General features: G+C 42.3%; 1 protein-coding gene across 4 annotated transcripts in view; it reads left to right on the top strand.

Moving 5' to 3' along the window:
- TMEM200A (transmembrane protein 200A) overlaps positions 1-14,444 on the top strand; it is a 78,352-nt gene extending 63,908 nt beyond the window's left edge. For all 4 annotated transcript variants that reach the window (XM_060753344.2, XM_060753345.2, XM_067466764.1 and 1 more), the window contains one exon: positions 12,569-14,444. In XM_060753344.2, the coding sequence (XP_060609327.2) occupies positions 12,585-14,060 (1,476 nt within the window). In that variant the 5' untranslated portion in view covers positions 12,569-12,584 and the 3' untranslated portion in view covers positions 14,061-14,444. The remainder of the gene's footprint in view (positions 1-12,568) is intronic.
- The last annotated feature ends 213 nt before the right edge of the window (positions 14,445-14,657 follow it).

The following is a 14,657-nucleotide window of genomic DNA, read 5'->3' as shown; positions in this document are numbered from 1 at the left end:
CAAGCCACGAGAATAAAGATGAAGATCCACCCAGAGGAAAAGTGTTCCTGCCATACATCAAGGGACCCATGACCGCATAGGGAAGCTGATGAGGAAACACAACATACAAACAATCTACAAACCCACCAAGAAAATCCAACAAATGCTACGTTCAGCAAAGGACAAGAGGGATCCTCTCACCTCTGCAGGAGTCTACCGTATACCATGCAGCTGTGGACAAGTCTACATAGGAACCACCAAACACAGCGCCCAAACACGAATCAAGGAACATGAAAGGCACTGCAGACTACTTCAACCAGAGAAGTCAGCCATAGCAGAACACCTGATGAACCAGCCTGGACACAGCATATTATTTGAGAACACAGAAATGCTGGACCACTCCAACAACCACCATGTCAGACTACACAGAGAAGCCACTGAAATCCACAAGCATGTGGACAATTTCAACAGAAAGGAGGAAACCATGAAAATAAACAAAATCTGGCTACCAGTATTAAAAAATTCTAAAATTACAACAGCAAAACAGCAGAGAGGAAACAACCAGGCACATCTTAACACCTCTCAACAGGGGATTTTCCCAGGCTCAGGCAGGCCTTCAAATGCTAATGAAGGTGGTCAGCTGAAACATTCACACCTAGCTTCAGCAGGGAGCTCTTTGCCCCACCCCAGCCATTCCACAGATATATAAACCCATTTTCCTATTTCCAACAGACCTCACTACCTCTGAGGATGCTTGCCATAGATGCAGGCGAAACGTCAGGAGAAATGCCTCTAGAACATGGCCCTATAGCCCGAAAAAACCTACAAGAACCTAGTGATTCCAGCCATGAAAGCCTTCGACAATACAATGTATTTCTTACTCTTGAATGAATGGTTTGACTCTTATGACCTAAATATTATAATTCATCAACTCTTAATGGACTAAAAGAGCCAAAAGTAGTTATATAAAAAAGAATTAGGCTTTGGTGAAGAAGCAGCTGGGAATGTAAAATTCATTGACTCTTTAGCACTGCCTCTCATTTAATTAATTAATAACTTAATTTTGGAGAGGAGCATGTCTGCATGCTCGGCAGGAGCTGGAAGGTGGCCTAAGCAAGACAGGGAAGGGTGATCCTCCACTTGCTTACTCATGAGCAAACTGCTTATTCCTGAATAAACCACTAAAAATAGTGCTGATTTGAATGTGGGTTATGGACAGCGATGCACTTTCAATACAGTGTATTACAAATGGTTCTGAAGCAAATGGAGTGAATCCGGCGCAGCTGGCACTTGGGGGTGATGTAGACAAAGCATTTGAGATCTCTTATTCTTTGATCCATAGTGTGGTTCAGAAGAAAGCTACTTGAGTCAACCACTTTGAGGCAAAACACAAGCTGGCTGTGGAGAGCCATTTGAAAGAGGGAAGAAAGTGGTACCTGAAAAAACGGTTGGAGTTTACAACTGTTCTCTTATCTTGTTGGCTAGCACTTCCTTATGAAACATCCTGTATTAGAGAGCAATAAGTGGATCAGTTCAGTCCTCATAAGTGTCTTAAGATCACATGGTCAAGTTCTCAACAGCCAAACACCCAGTCAATGCTTCTGCTGTGGTTTTTAACTATGAATATGTTTTGATGGATTTTAACTGCATTTTTTTTAGTGCTATTTGTATTTAATTCTGTTTTAATGTTTGTATATTTGTATATTTTAAATTGTATACTAATGCTTTTATGTCAAGACGCTTTGAGTCCCCTTTGGGGAGATAAGGCAAAGTATAAAGAAATATCATCATCATCAGTCATCATGTGCCTCAGGCCCCTTCTACACTCTCATATAAAATCCAAATTTTCTGCTTTGAACTGGATTATATGGCAATGTAGACTCATATAATCCTGTTCAAAGCAAATAATGTGGATTTTATATGGCAGTGTATATGGGGCCTGAGAGAATGTGATTTGCCCAAGATCAATGAATACTTGAACACTATCCTACTCCAACATTCAAACTACTGTATCATGGTGGCTTTTTTTGTAGTTCCTACGTATGCTCCTAAATTTTTTGCAAGGGTGATGTTATAATGACTTAAAGTTATCAGACAAAGTTATTGTACCTCCAGCCTTTCTCCCAGAATGGGATTTAAGGTGGTATTGTAGAAGTCACAATCATCACTGCTTTTTTCAGTTCTGTCATAAAAAACAGTATTTTGGGGTGAGAAAATATAATGGATACAATGCCCAAAAGAACATCCCTGATGCATGAGATAAAAAACACTACTTCCCAGCATTCTCCTTCTACTGTGGACAATAAGGTGGCTATGGCAAGATAATGGCAAATACATGAGAACAGTAGCATGTAGCTGTAGTTTTTGATATGTCTGTCTTCAGGCATAGTATAGCAGAGCAGAGGTGGACATTGCTGACCTTATGATCAATAGAGGCAGATGGACCTCTAGGAGGGCGGTTTGCGATTCTTTGGCCCAGATTCTATCGAAATAAGGTTGAAAGCCATAACGTGGTTGCGGAGGGATTACCAATCACCTGACCGCTCCACTCGTCTCTTAATTACACCGGAAGACAATTTATGGCTTGGCGAGTTACTGGCAATGCGATCCTGCCTAAAGAAATGGGGCATCACCATAAGAAGGGTCGTTGTGGACCATCATATTCACCCCCTAATCGACACAGTGGTACCTTCTCACCCTGTTCCATCAGGTCCCTGTGAAAAATCCGCAGACAGTTCCTCGGTTAGGGCCCCCCCTCCTGGTCTCTACCAATTTGAAACCCCTTCTGTCCCAGTCGGCCCCACACAATCACAATCAGCCACACTTTCCCACCCAAGAACACTTCCCTTGTTTAGTCCACCCAGCTCCCTCGATGGCTCTCTTTTTAGTTTAACATCGGAAGCATCCCTGCCTGAAACTCAAGAGAGATTACACCCTAGCCTTAGTTCTTCTGAAAGTTGACTAGCCACAGATTCCATCCACATAGGGGGGGAGGGGGGACTGGAGGAGGAGGGCGCTATTCAGGTCGTGTGGGGGAGGAGACTTGCAGTTCACCGACGCTCCAGGGAGAAGCGCAACAGAGTATTTGCGACCCTGGAGAAGGTAGGAAATGGTAGGCCCCATGGCAGTCCTCTCAGCCTTAAGGTCTTGCTGATTAATGCCAGATCCGTCAATGGTAAGACCGCTGCCATTCAGGACTTGATCCTGGATGGGTGGGGGAGCGGATCTGGCTTGCATTACCGAGACCTGGTTGGACGAGCTGGGGGGAGTAAATCTCACTCAGCTCTGCCCACCGGGCTTCGGAGTGCATCAGCAAGCCAGGCTGGGGTGGGCGGGGAGAAGGGGTCGCAATTGTCTTTCGGCTTTCCATCGCCGTGGTCAGATGCGCTGTTCCGCAGGCATCTGGGTTTGAGTGTGTTCACCTGAGGGTGGGGAACCGTGATAACGTGGGGTTTCTGCTGGTGTACCGCCCATCCCACGACCCAGTAGTTTCCCTGACTGAGCTAGACTTTTTGCGACCCTAAACCTCTGCAGGGGTGGAGGACAAATTAAGATGGTCCGCCCCAGGAGACTGATGGATCCGGAGGGACTCCTGAGGAATCTTGGGGTTTTTCCTGCCATGGAGCCTGGCGATCCTGTCGACACCTTGGTCGATCTCTACAATAGGGAAATGACCAGGGCGATAGATACGATCGCTCCCGAACGCCCCATCACGCTGCGTCACGACAAACCGTCTCCCTGGTTCACCAGGGAGCTGGCTGGGATGAAGCATGCAAGGAGGGGGCTAGAGCGCACTTGGAGGAAATCTCGGGGCGTGTCTGATTGAGCACGGACTACAGCCTCTCTTAGGGTGTATACCATGGCTATACGGGTAGCCAAGGAGTCCTATACGACTACCCGTATAGCGTCTGCAGCAAATAGATCATCGGAGTTGTTCCGGGTCGTTGGGGAACTCCTTCAGCCACCTGTGGTGGAGGAGGTTTTTGACGACCCGGAAACTCGGTGTCGCGATTTCGCACACCACTTTGCAGACAAAGTCGCTCAGATACACCTTGAGCTCAACTCCAATTTCATCGCAGTGCAAGGGGAGGTGATTGAGTCATCTTCTTGTCCAATTTTGTGGGATTCTTTTAAGCTTGTTCCTCCTGAGACTGTGGAGGAGGTCCTTGGGGCTGTGAGGGCAACCACTTCGGCGCTAGACCCTTGCCCGTCTTGGCTAATCAAATCAGCCAGGGAGGGGTTGGTTGACTGGTTTGGGTCGATTATCAATGCATCATTGGAGCAGGGGTTTTTTCCATCGGGCCTGAAACAAGCTGTGGTTCGTCCACTCCTTAAAAAGGCTTCCCTTGACTCCACAGTGCTGAACAACTTCAGACCGATCTCCAACCTCCCTTTTCTGGGTAAGGTTCTGGAGCGGGTGGTGGCCTCCCAGCTCCAGGGCTTTTTAGATGACACCAACTACCTAGATCAGTCACAGTCTGGTTTCAGGCCTGGTCATGGCACCGAGACAGCCTTGGTCGTCTTGGTGGATGACCTCCGTAGAGAGCTGGACAGGGGGAGTGTGACTCTGTTGGTCCTCTTGGACATCTCAGCGGCTTTCGATACCATCGATCATGGTATCCTTCTGGGTCGTCTCTCTGGAATGGGTCTCGGGGGCACGGTTCTGTCGTGGCTCCATTCCTTCCTGGAGGGTCGATCCCAGATGGTGAAGCTGGGAGACACCTGCTCGGGCCCCTGGCCTTTGACCTGTGGGGTCCCGCAAGGCTCTATTCTGTCTCGCATGCTTTTTAACATCTACATGAAACTGCTGGGAGAGGTCATCCGGAGTTTTGGAGCTAGGTGCCATCTCTGTGCGGATGACACACAGCTCTACTACTCCTTTCCACCTAACTCCAAGGAGGTCTCTCGGGTGCTGGATGAGTGCCTGGCCGCTGTGTCTATCTGGATGAGGAGGAACAAGCTGAAGATCAATCCCGACAAGACAGAGGTCCTTCTGGTCGATCGCAAACCTGACCGGGGTATAGGGTGGCAACCTGTGTTGGACGGGGTTACACTCCCCCTGAAGTCACAGGTCCGCAGTTTGGGAGTCCTCTTGGATTCTACGCTCTCGCTTGAGGCTCAGGCGTCGGTGGCGTCTGGGAGGGCTTTTGCACAACTGAGATTTTTGTGCGCCAACTGCGACCGTACCTCGCGAAGGTGGATCTGGCCAGAGTGGTCCATGCCTTGGTCACCTCCAGATTGGATTACTGCAATGTGCTCTATGTGGGGCTGCCCTTGAAGATGGCTCGGAAGCTCCAATTGGTCCAACGATCAGCAGCCAGGATGCTAACGGGGGCCCCTTACAGAGAGAGGTCAACCCTCCTGTTTAAGGAACTCCACTGGCTGCCGTTTATATTCTGAGCCCAATTCAAGGTGCAGGTGCTTACCTACAAAGCCCTGAACGGTTTGGGACTAGCCTACCTGCGTGACCGCATTTTCATCTACGAACCCACGCGTTCTCTTCGGTCATCTGGGGAGGCCCTGCTCGTGATCCCACCAGCGTCGCAGGTGCGCTTGGTGGGGACACGGGACAGGGCCTTCTCCGTAGTGGCCCCCCAACTCTGGAACACCCTCCCCAAAGACCTTAGACAGGCCCCTTCATTGGCTATCTTCAGAAAGAACTTAAAAACCTGGCTTTTCCGATGCGCCTTCCCAGATTAGGAATTCTCCACTACCGAGTCCCACAAGCACTTTACCAGAACCAATGATTGCTGCACATTGCACATCGCACTTGCCCTAGAAACCCTTTATACACCTCCTGTCAAATCAGCACTTTTAATCCTTGTACCCACCTTTTGGCCCGGCCCAGTTTTACTGTGTTTTAATGCACTGTGCTTGTTGTTTATTCTTGCTTTAATTTGTTTTAATTGTTTGATTTGCTTGATTGTATTGTTATGTTGTATTGTTGTGGCCTCGGCCTGTTGTAAGCCGCATCGAATCCTCTGGGAGATGCTAGCACGGTACAAATAAAGTTTAATAATAATAATAATAATAATAATAATAATAATAATTTAATAATAATAATAATAATAATAATAATAATAAAATAGGAGTGAGGATAGTGTAACTAGACAACACAAAGGTTATGTCTCTCCACCTGAAAATAGCACCCCTTCTCTCTTCTTTTCTTCCTTCTTTCCTTTGGTAACATTGCATAACACGATATAGTACAGCATTTTGGAAAATGGCATTCATAACTTTTTTGAGAACACCATTTGGAGATCATAACTTTTTAAGAAAAGCATGACCTTTTAGAGAAGTGCCAAAAACTCTTTAGAGTAGAAACTTCTCTTGTGGTATTCAACCAAATATAATTATGCTAGGCAATGATTTCAGTTGTTAGACTGAATAACCTGTTTTCTGTTAAGAAGACAGAAATTTTGCCAGTGCATAAAAACAGCAGTGCTTCAGAAGTGTTTTTCAGTGCCCAAAAATGTACACTTTCCCATGAAACAACTTGTTTTATATCAACTTGTTTTATATCAAGAGAAAAAAATAAAGTAGACTTTGAGAAAAATAACATATTTGTTTACTCAAAACCTTCATGTATTCAGCATACACAGGTACAAGAACTTATCAGTCCAGTTTCAGATATGTTGGAGATAATTCTCTGTGCCATCTAGCCAGGGCAACTCTTACAGCAAAAACAGCAAGCAAGTGTGTGACCTGAGGTCTGAAGTCTGTCTGTCTGAAGTAGTCTGTCTGTATGTGATCATGTGGTCTCCAGCTCCTTTTGTAACTTCTCAGGAACCGTAGAGTAAAGGAAGCTGCATACCAGAACATACAGGAAACAGTAAGCAACAGGAACATAGATAAACATTACTAGAGAAGGCGTGAAGAAGGTTGTCATTTGCAACACAGCATCATTCCATTCCAAATTTTCCTTGCTGTACACCATCTCATTGGCAGTTGCTTTTGATACCGTACTGTCCTGTGTTTCTAACCCTTGGTGGAAGATAAAAAACACAGGCGTTCTGATTTCATGTAAAATTATCTCTAACATTTGAGGACAGAAGGGTTTAAGCTAAGTTACTACAGAGCTGCAGTCTCCATGCGGCTCTGAGATATGTACAGTGGGCCCAGGGTACTTGCTCCTCCCCCCCCCCCCCCAGTGGATGCTGAAATCCCATTATATACAATGGCATAGGAAAAGGGTGCCCCTTATATAAAATGGCAAAAACAAGCCCGGTTTGTTGAACTTTATTGAATTAATTTAAGCCATGGCTGCCTGAATCCATGGATACAGAATCCATGGGTATGGATATTATCTATAACATATCCTGAGTGTTCAAGAACACACCTCTCCTCCACACATTGTACTACCCCACTTTACTGTGATGCTATGTAACAGTGGAAGTACCCTAATACATTGAGTGCTGGGCATCTTTGTGGCAGCCTTGTTTTAGCTCTATTTTTGGTTTCACAGTAAATATGCAACAAATATACAAAGTGTTGATTCTGTGCATTGCTACATGGCTGGCGGTGCAGCAGTGTACTCATTCTTATGCTACGGCTGTCATGGCAACTTGCAGCACTACTACTCCTACTGAGAGGTCTGTAGGCTCGGTGTTGGAGCTTTCTTGTTGCTAAGCATCCGTGGTACTTGCTCCAGTCGGGAATAGCTGCTTCTGGCAAGTATATGAGGAGCAACAGACTAGTCACTTCATAGAAACCTTTCCTTTTTATAATCACACAAACACTCTTTAATGTGGGGGTGTGGGTGTCTCCCAGTATATTTTATAGTGTGCGTGCAGGAGAAGAATATAAGAGGCTGGCCTATATTTTTGTATTTATGAAAGTCAAGAAGAAGTAAGTTTTATAAAAGTTGTCTAAGTTAAGGAATGGGCTTAAGACTATAAAACTATCATCTTTTATGAACTGGATTGTTTCTATTTTTATATTTCAGTATAAAACATGAAAGCATCACTTTAACGGAATTTACCAGGTCAACCCCCCACCAAAATTTACTCATGACATTTTATGACTAAAATTCCTCTGTAGTTCTAAATGACTGTATTTGGATTTAGGGTACAGTTGCTCTCTCGTTACACATTTCATCCAAAACTGGATCAAGTGGTTCTTTAGCTTTTGCAGCAAATGTAGACATCAGTTGCATCTGCACTGTAGAATGAATGCAGTTTGACCCCACTTTAGCTGCCATGGCTTAATGCTATAGAATCCTGGAAGCAGTAATTTAGTGAGGCACCAGCACTCTTTGGAAGAAAAGGCTAAAAGATCTTGCAATTTTACATGGTTTGCCGTCTTCTCTGCCAAAGAGTGTTCGTGGACTCCCAAGGTTTCATAGCATTGAGCCATGGCACATAATCAAGTTGAATTAATTCTACAGCATAGATGCATCCACCATCACTGTCAACTAATGGCACTCCTATCAATCATGTCTCTTTTTATACTGCATTTTAGGTGTAGATGCCAGAAGTGTTACATTTTATGGATTACAGAATGCAGACTCCCCCAAATTACCTGTCCATTCTAATTAGGAGACTATAGTTCTTGTGTTTCAGACGAGATGGTCCAACTTCTCTTCTAAATGTAGTTGTGATGCCACTGTAATCAAGGCATTTTAGCTTCTCCTTCTAACTGTCCTTTTAATTAGATGATTCCTTCTTATTCTTTTCAGGAAGCTTCTAACTTTTGGCTTCTGACATCTAATTAGCAAATGTTCCTTTTTGAATGGCTTTGAGTTACTAATCTGGCTCTGTTCCTTGCTGTAGATGAAGAGTAAATTACTAGATACGTCTTTGCAACTTTTGCACAGTTGCCTCTTAAAAATAAAATGATAGGCGAGTGCTTTGATTCCCCCCACCCTCAAAAGGACAGAAACCACTACTGCATATTAGATAAGAGGAAGATATTATTTGTGGTTTGATTCGGGAATCCTGGTTTGCCTGATTTGTATGATAAAGTCCTCAGAGACAACAAATGTCAAATACAGTTACAACAGTAAAGCCAGGAAAGTAAGAACTGAAATCACCCATCACAGGTGTCTGGTTTTCCTCTGGGTTCTGTGTTGTTTATAATTGCCAAACCCCAGGAATGAAGTTTCAACTATTCTTAAGGAAAGAAGAATCCTTTTAACCCTATAACTGCACTGTTCCCCAGCCAGTGTACAATTCCTTTCATTAATGTTTTTAATACCAATCCACTTCAGGCCCGAATTCAGAAAAGATATAATGAAAAATAGGGGTCTAGCATAGGGATGCAGGTGTGGGGATCTTGGAGACCACAGAAACAGCCTTGGAAGCTGCCATCCACAGGCTGCACTTTCCCCACCCCTGACCTTGAAACACCCGACTCCTCTTGTGAGATATAGGACCTTGCAGAGCAGTGGGTGAGATGGCAGGAATGTTTACCTAAAGAAGGTAACATGGTTAACATGCCTTTTCCCCTGACACTAATGTTAGAATTTGCTCCAGAAATGCTATTGCTGATGGAAGCAAACTCAGTATGCCAAGTATGATAGTACCATTTTAATTACTAATCAGTTTCACAAATTGCTCATTTACTTCAAATGCAAATGTTGAATTGCTTTTCATTGCCACTTTGTATCTGTGGAAAAAGAATGCAAAAATATTACTGTTAAATACAGTGAAATTCTGTACTAATATCACAATCCTATTCCTTGAAATCTGTATGTACTTAGGGAGGGAAGTGGGAGGTAATCTCTTCCAGCAGGCATACCCAGACAGTTTTTAAACTCATGTCTTTTGTTTAGTGTCTGTTTTGTGTACTTTAATATGTATTTTATAGAAATGCAGTTTTAATACCGATCTTTTATAGAAATATGTATATTTGTTGAATTTTTTTCAATGTTGATGTTTTTAAATTGTGTTGTAACCCACCTCGAGCTGCAGGGAGAGGTGGGTAAGAAATAAAATTATATTATTATTATTATTATTATTATTATTATTATTATTATTTTATTGACACAAAAACACAGTATGTCACAGCAAACAAGATATATACTCTGGATTTCATATCACAAAATCACAAGTCGAACACTTCCCAAATGTCTAGGACTGTGTGATGTATTTTCGAATGATGTGCACAGATCCAAGTAAGGTGGCATTTTGCAGTTGACAGATTGTGATTTTTTCAATGTTTATTGTTTACAAATGCCATTATTATTATTATTATTATTATTATTATTATTATTATTATTATTATTATTATTACCATGAGGGAAGGAGGTTGCCAGAAATGCAACTTGAGTTTGCCCCTTGTAAAAGTCACTCTCTGTGGTAGTTGTGTGTGTAAGAAACAAAGCACTGTTTTGAAAGAAAGAATCCACTATCACCCTAAGACACTTTGCTGAAAGTGCCCTGTGATGGCCACTTACAGTCAAATGTTCTGCTCCAGCTAGTGCAACTGTGCATGAAGCAAGATTCTAGAGGTATAATGCATGCAAATCTAAGTTGTTGTCTCAAACCTGTATGTATGAATGTGTACATGTCTAGATGGCCATCCATATCTCTTATCTACTTGAATGAGGGCTGCAGAATTTTAAGTCAGATCTTAGTTTACACTCAATTATTAATTATTGCCTACAAAGATCTATTTTGTTCATGTTGGAAAAAAACTGTTTTTCTGTTTTTGATTTTTTTATCCTAAACTTTTTTATAGGCAAAAAGCAGAGAAATGGCAAATTTATTATGAAAGAAAATGATTTCCTTCTATCATAAGTCAGTTTTTAAATCATAATAAAGTTATCAGCAGTTATGGAAAACATCACAGGAGATGAGAAGAATAGGCACTTCACAGAGTTTTCTGACATTTCTTAAAAATAGACATGTGCACAATCAGCACCTGATAGAGTTGATAGCTGTAGAATTGTTTCATCAAATTACTACAGACAGATTCAACCACCCACAGACAGACAGACAGGCAGGCAGGCAGACAGGCAGACAGACGTCTCATCAATAAAATTATGGATAAGTCAAAGAGCCTTGACATGAACACTTATGAATCAGAATCCATTTGTTTCTAGATAAAACAATGCAGTCTTTCTACAGAAACATGTGTTATAGGGCACTGAGGTTACAATATGACAACTGATGTTTAGCACCTGGTTTGGGTGCAGTTAATGAATCATAGCTTAGGGTGCAGTTATTAAATAATAGTTTGGGGTACAGATGCTGAATTTGTAGTTACAGAATCATAGTTTGGGGTGCAATTACTGAATTTGGATATCCATTTTCTGCCTTCACACATTTGGAGGCAATTCTTATGTGAAGTAGTATACCAGGTTTTTGAGATCATGTTCAGTTCTTATTTATTTATTTATTTATTTACTTACTTGCTTTATTTCTATACAGTTTTTCTCAGCCCTCAGGTGACTCAAAGCGGTGAACAACATCAGTACAAAATATTACAAAATAAGTATAGGGCAATTAAAAACAATTATCACATAAATCATTAACATCAGTATAACAATCATTAGAGCCTCAACAGTAAAATCAGAATCCAGTCTCGTCATCCATTATTCCATATTCCTATGTTTAATTACACTGTTTAATCAAATGCTTGTTCGAACAGCCAGGTCTTCACTTTCCTCCAGAACGCCAGCAGGGAGGGGGCCAATCTGATATCTGCAGGCAGGGTGTTCCACAGCCGAGGGGCCACCACTGAGAAGGCCCTGTCTCTAGTTCCCGTCTGTGATGCAGCTGGGACCGAGAGCAGGGCCTTCCCAGATGATCTTAGTGTCCTAGTCGGTTCATAGGAGGAGATGCGTTCGGAGAGGTAAGTAGGGCCAGAACTGTTTAGGGCTTTATAGGCTAAAGCCAGCACTTTGAATTGTGCCTGGTAGCAAACTGGTAGCCAGTGGAGCTGGCGCAACAGAGGAGTAGTATGCTCCCTGAGTGCCGCTCCTGTTAGCAACCTGGCTGCCGAGCGCTGGACCATTTGAATCTTCCGAGCAGTCTACAAAGGCAACCCCACGTAGAGAGTGTAAGCCTGGTAAGCAATGAAGAAAGGACTAATTTCACAGTACTTCTGAATAATTGCAATATCAAAGGATGCAGATCAAATTATACTAATTCATAGGATTCATACTTCTTGTTTCTTGTATACAGTGAGGAGCTTTTCTTGTATTTGACATCTGTGGTCCTTACATGCATAGTGAGGTTGCTATCTATATTGTCATCAGCTGAAACTTGTTTCTGAACTAGTGATTCTCATTGTCACAGTGTTCCCCTTCATGCAGTTCCATGAAGGAAAGTCAGCCTACCATCATTTCTGTTTCAGCTAGTGTGTCATTTTTCAACACCATTTAAAATACTTGGGAAGTTTAAGACCTCTATAAATATGTTAAATAAATAAATGAGCAAATAAGAGACAGGCTACAAATATGGATATAGATACATTTAACAATCACAGAAATGTTGATTGGACACATTGTGTTTACTCTCATTAGAAGTAAGAATTTAATGGGCATGAAGGGCATACAGTTGTTCTTAAATTACAATTTTTAGAAAAGTAATGTTTCCTAGTGTGTATTTATTATAACTTTGTTCTGTCTTGTTTTCAAATCTAGGTTGAAGTGAGAAATTATGATTGCAACTGGGGGAGTCATAACAGGACTGGCTGCATTGAAGCGGCAAGACTCTGCCAGATCCCAGCAGCATCTAAATCTTGCAACATCACCAGCTAATGAAGAGCAGAAGCCAGTCAAGCGCCGACCTCGGGCAGATGTTGTTGTGGTCCGAGGCAAAATTCGACTTTATTCCCCATCAGGATTCTTCCTTGTTCTGGGAGTGCTCGTTTCTTTCTTGGGTATTGGTATGGCCATTCTTGGATACTGGCCTCACAAGGATCTTTATGCAGAGTCTGAAGACAGTTTGTCACTCAATGAGACTCAAGGCATAGGAAAAGAAAGTGGCATTATAATCCGTTTCCTTGAACAGCATTTACATTCTGATAAAATGAAAATGTTGGGACCTTTCACGATGGGCATTGGAATCTTTATCTTTATTTGTGCAAATGCAATGCTCCATGAAAACCGTGACAAAGAGACAAAGATCATACACATGAGAGACATCTATTCCACCGTCATTGATGTACATACCCTGAGGATCAATGAACAAAAGCTACTGAATGGTGCCTACGCTGGTTTAGTGGGAGAGAGTGAAGTCAAGCAAAATGGAAGCTCTTGTGCATCACGGCTGGCTGCAAATACAATTGCACCTTTCTCAGGCTTTGCAAGCAACTTCCAAGTGGAATGCAATGTTGAAGAGGATGACATTTCTGTGAGCGATAGCAAAAATACCACTAGTCTTTTGCCACCTTTGCTGATTGAGCGCTCTGGTTCAGTCTTTGGCCTTTACCCTCACTCTGGGAAAACAAGGGATGACAGAAGTAGCAGTTCTCTAAAATGTGAAACAAAATCCATCGTTTCATCCTCCATTAATGCTTTCACTTTACCTGTAATTAAACTAAATAACTGTGTTATTGATGAGCCAAGTATAGACAACATTACAGAGGATTCTGCAAGCTCTAGATGCAGACCTAAAAATTTGTCCATGGACTCTTTAGCTGTCCCACTGACAGATGCCAACGACAGCTACAAACCCACTGGTGGATTGATACCAAGAAACACTTTATATGGAGATTCTACATCAAATCATTTCAAATCGTCTATGACTCTTGGACCCAGTGCTGGAAAGCTTTTGTCACCTGGTGCAGCCAGAAAACAGTTTGGGTCTAACACCTCTTTGCATCTTTTGTCTGCACATTCAAAATCCCTAGATTTAGATCGGGGCCGTTCTACTCTCACTGTACAAGTCGAACAAAGAAAACATCCAAGTTGGCCAAGACTGGACCGTAGCAACAGTAAAGGTTATATGAAACTAGAAAACAAAGAAGACCCAATGGACAGGCTCCTTGTGCCATCGGCCACAGTCAGGAAGGACTTTACTAATAAAGAAAAGCTTCTTATGATTTCCAGATCTCATAACAATTTGAGCTTTGAACATGATGAGTTTTTGAGTAACAACCTAAAACGGGGCACCTCTGAAACAAGGTTTTAACAATTATATGACTGTAGTTTATGTATTTCATGCCAGTATTTTTTTAAAGACAAAATCAGACTATTTTGACATGATTATAGCCAGATGTTCCTTGTTTCTGTTTCTTGCTTTGTTTCTAGTACAAGTCTGTTTTTTAAAAAAGGAAAAACCAAATCGGATGAAAATTGCCTTGTGTTAGCAATGGTTATTTTTCACCTCTGCCAACTGTTTAATGTCAAGAAGCTTGTTCAAGACACGGTACTGGCAGAATGCCGATGAGATGATGTTTGTGTTAGATGGTAACAGGATGGTGGATTGAGAATTGACATCTTCTTAATTTACAACTGCAATACTGTAGATTATCATTGCTTGATGTATTTGGGTGCCTCAGATCTATTTTCTTCCATCCATATAAGCATGCTATCTGTCATTGCTGTGAATCAACAATAAGAGCTGACTTAATAAGTATCAAAATTCAGATCCATCATTACTGGCAACATTTTAAGAATGCTGATTTTAGATAAAGATGCAGATGAATGCAAGGTTTGCAGAAGAGCCGAACTTAGCCCTAGTCCAGAGTGAGACTTGAAGTACACCCAATGAAAATGTGGGCTGTTT

This window comes from Anolis sagrei, chromosome 1, assembly GCF_037176765.1.
Source record: "Anolis sagrei isolate rAnoSag1 chromosome 1, rAnoSag1.mat, whole genome shotgun sequence".
Taxonomy (NCBI): Eukaryota; Metazoa; Chordata; class Lepidosauria; order Squamata; family Dactyloidae; genus Anolis; species Anolis sagrei.
Note: the sequence above shows the minus strand (reverse complement) of the source record. Positions and strands in the feature narration are given on the sequence as shown.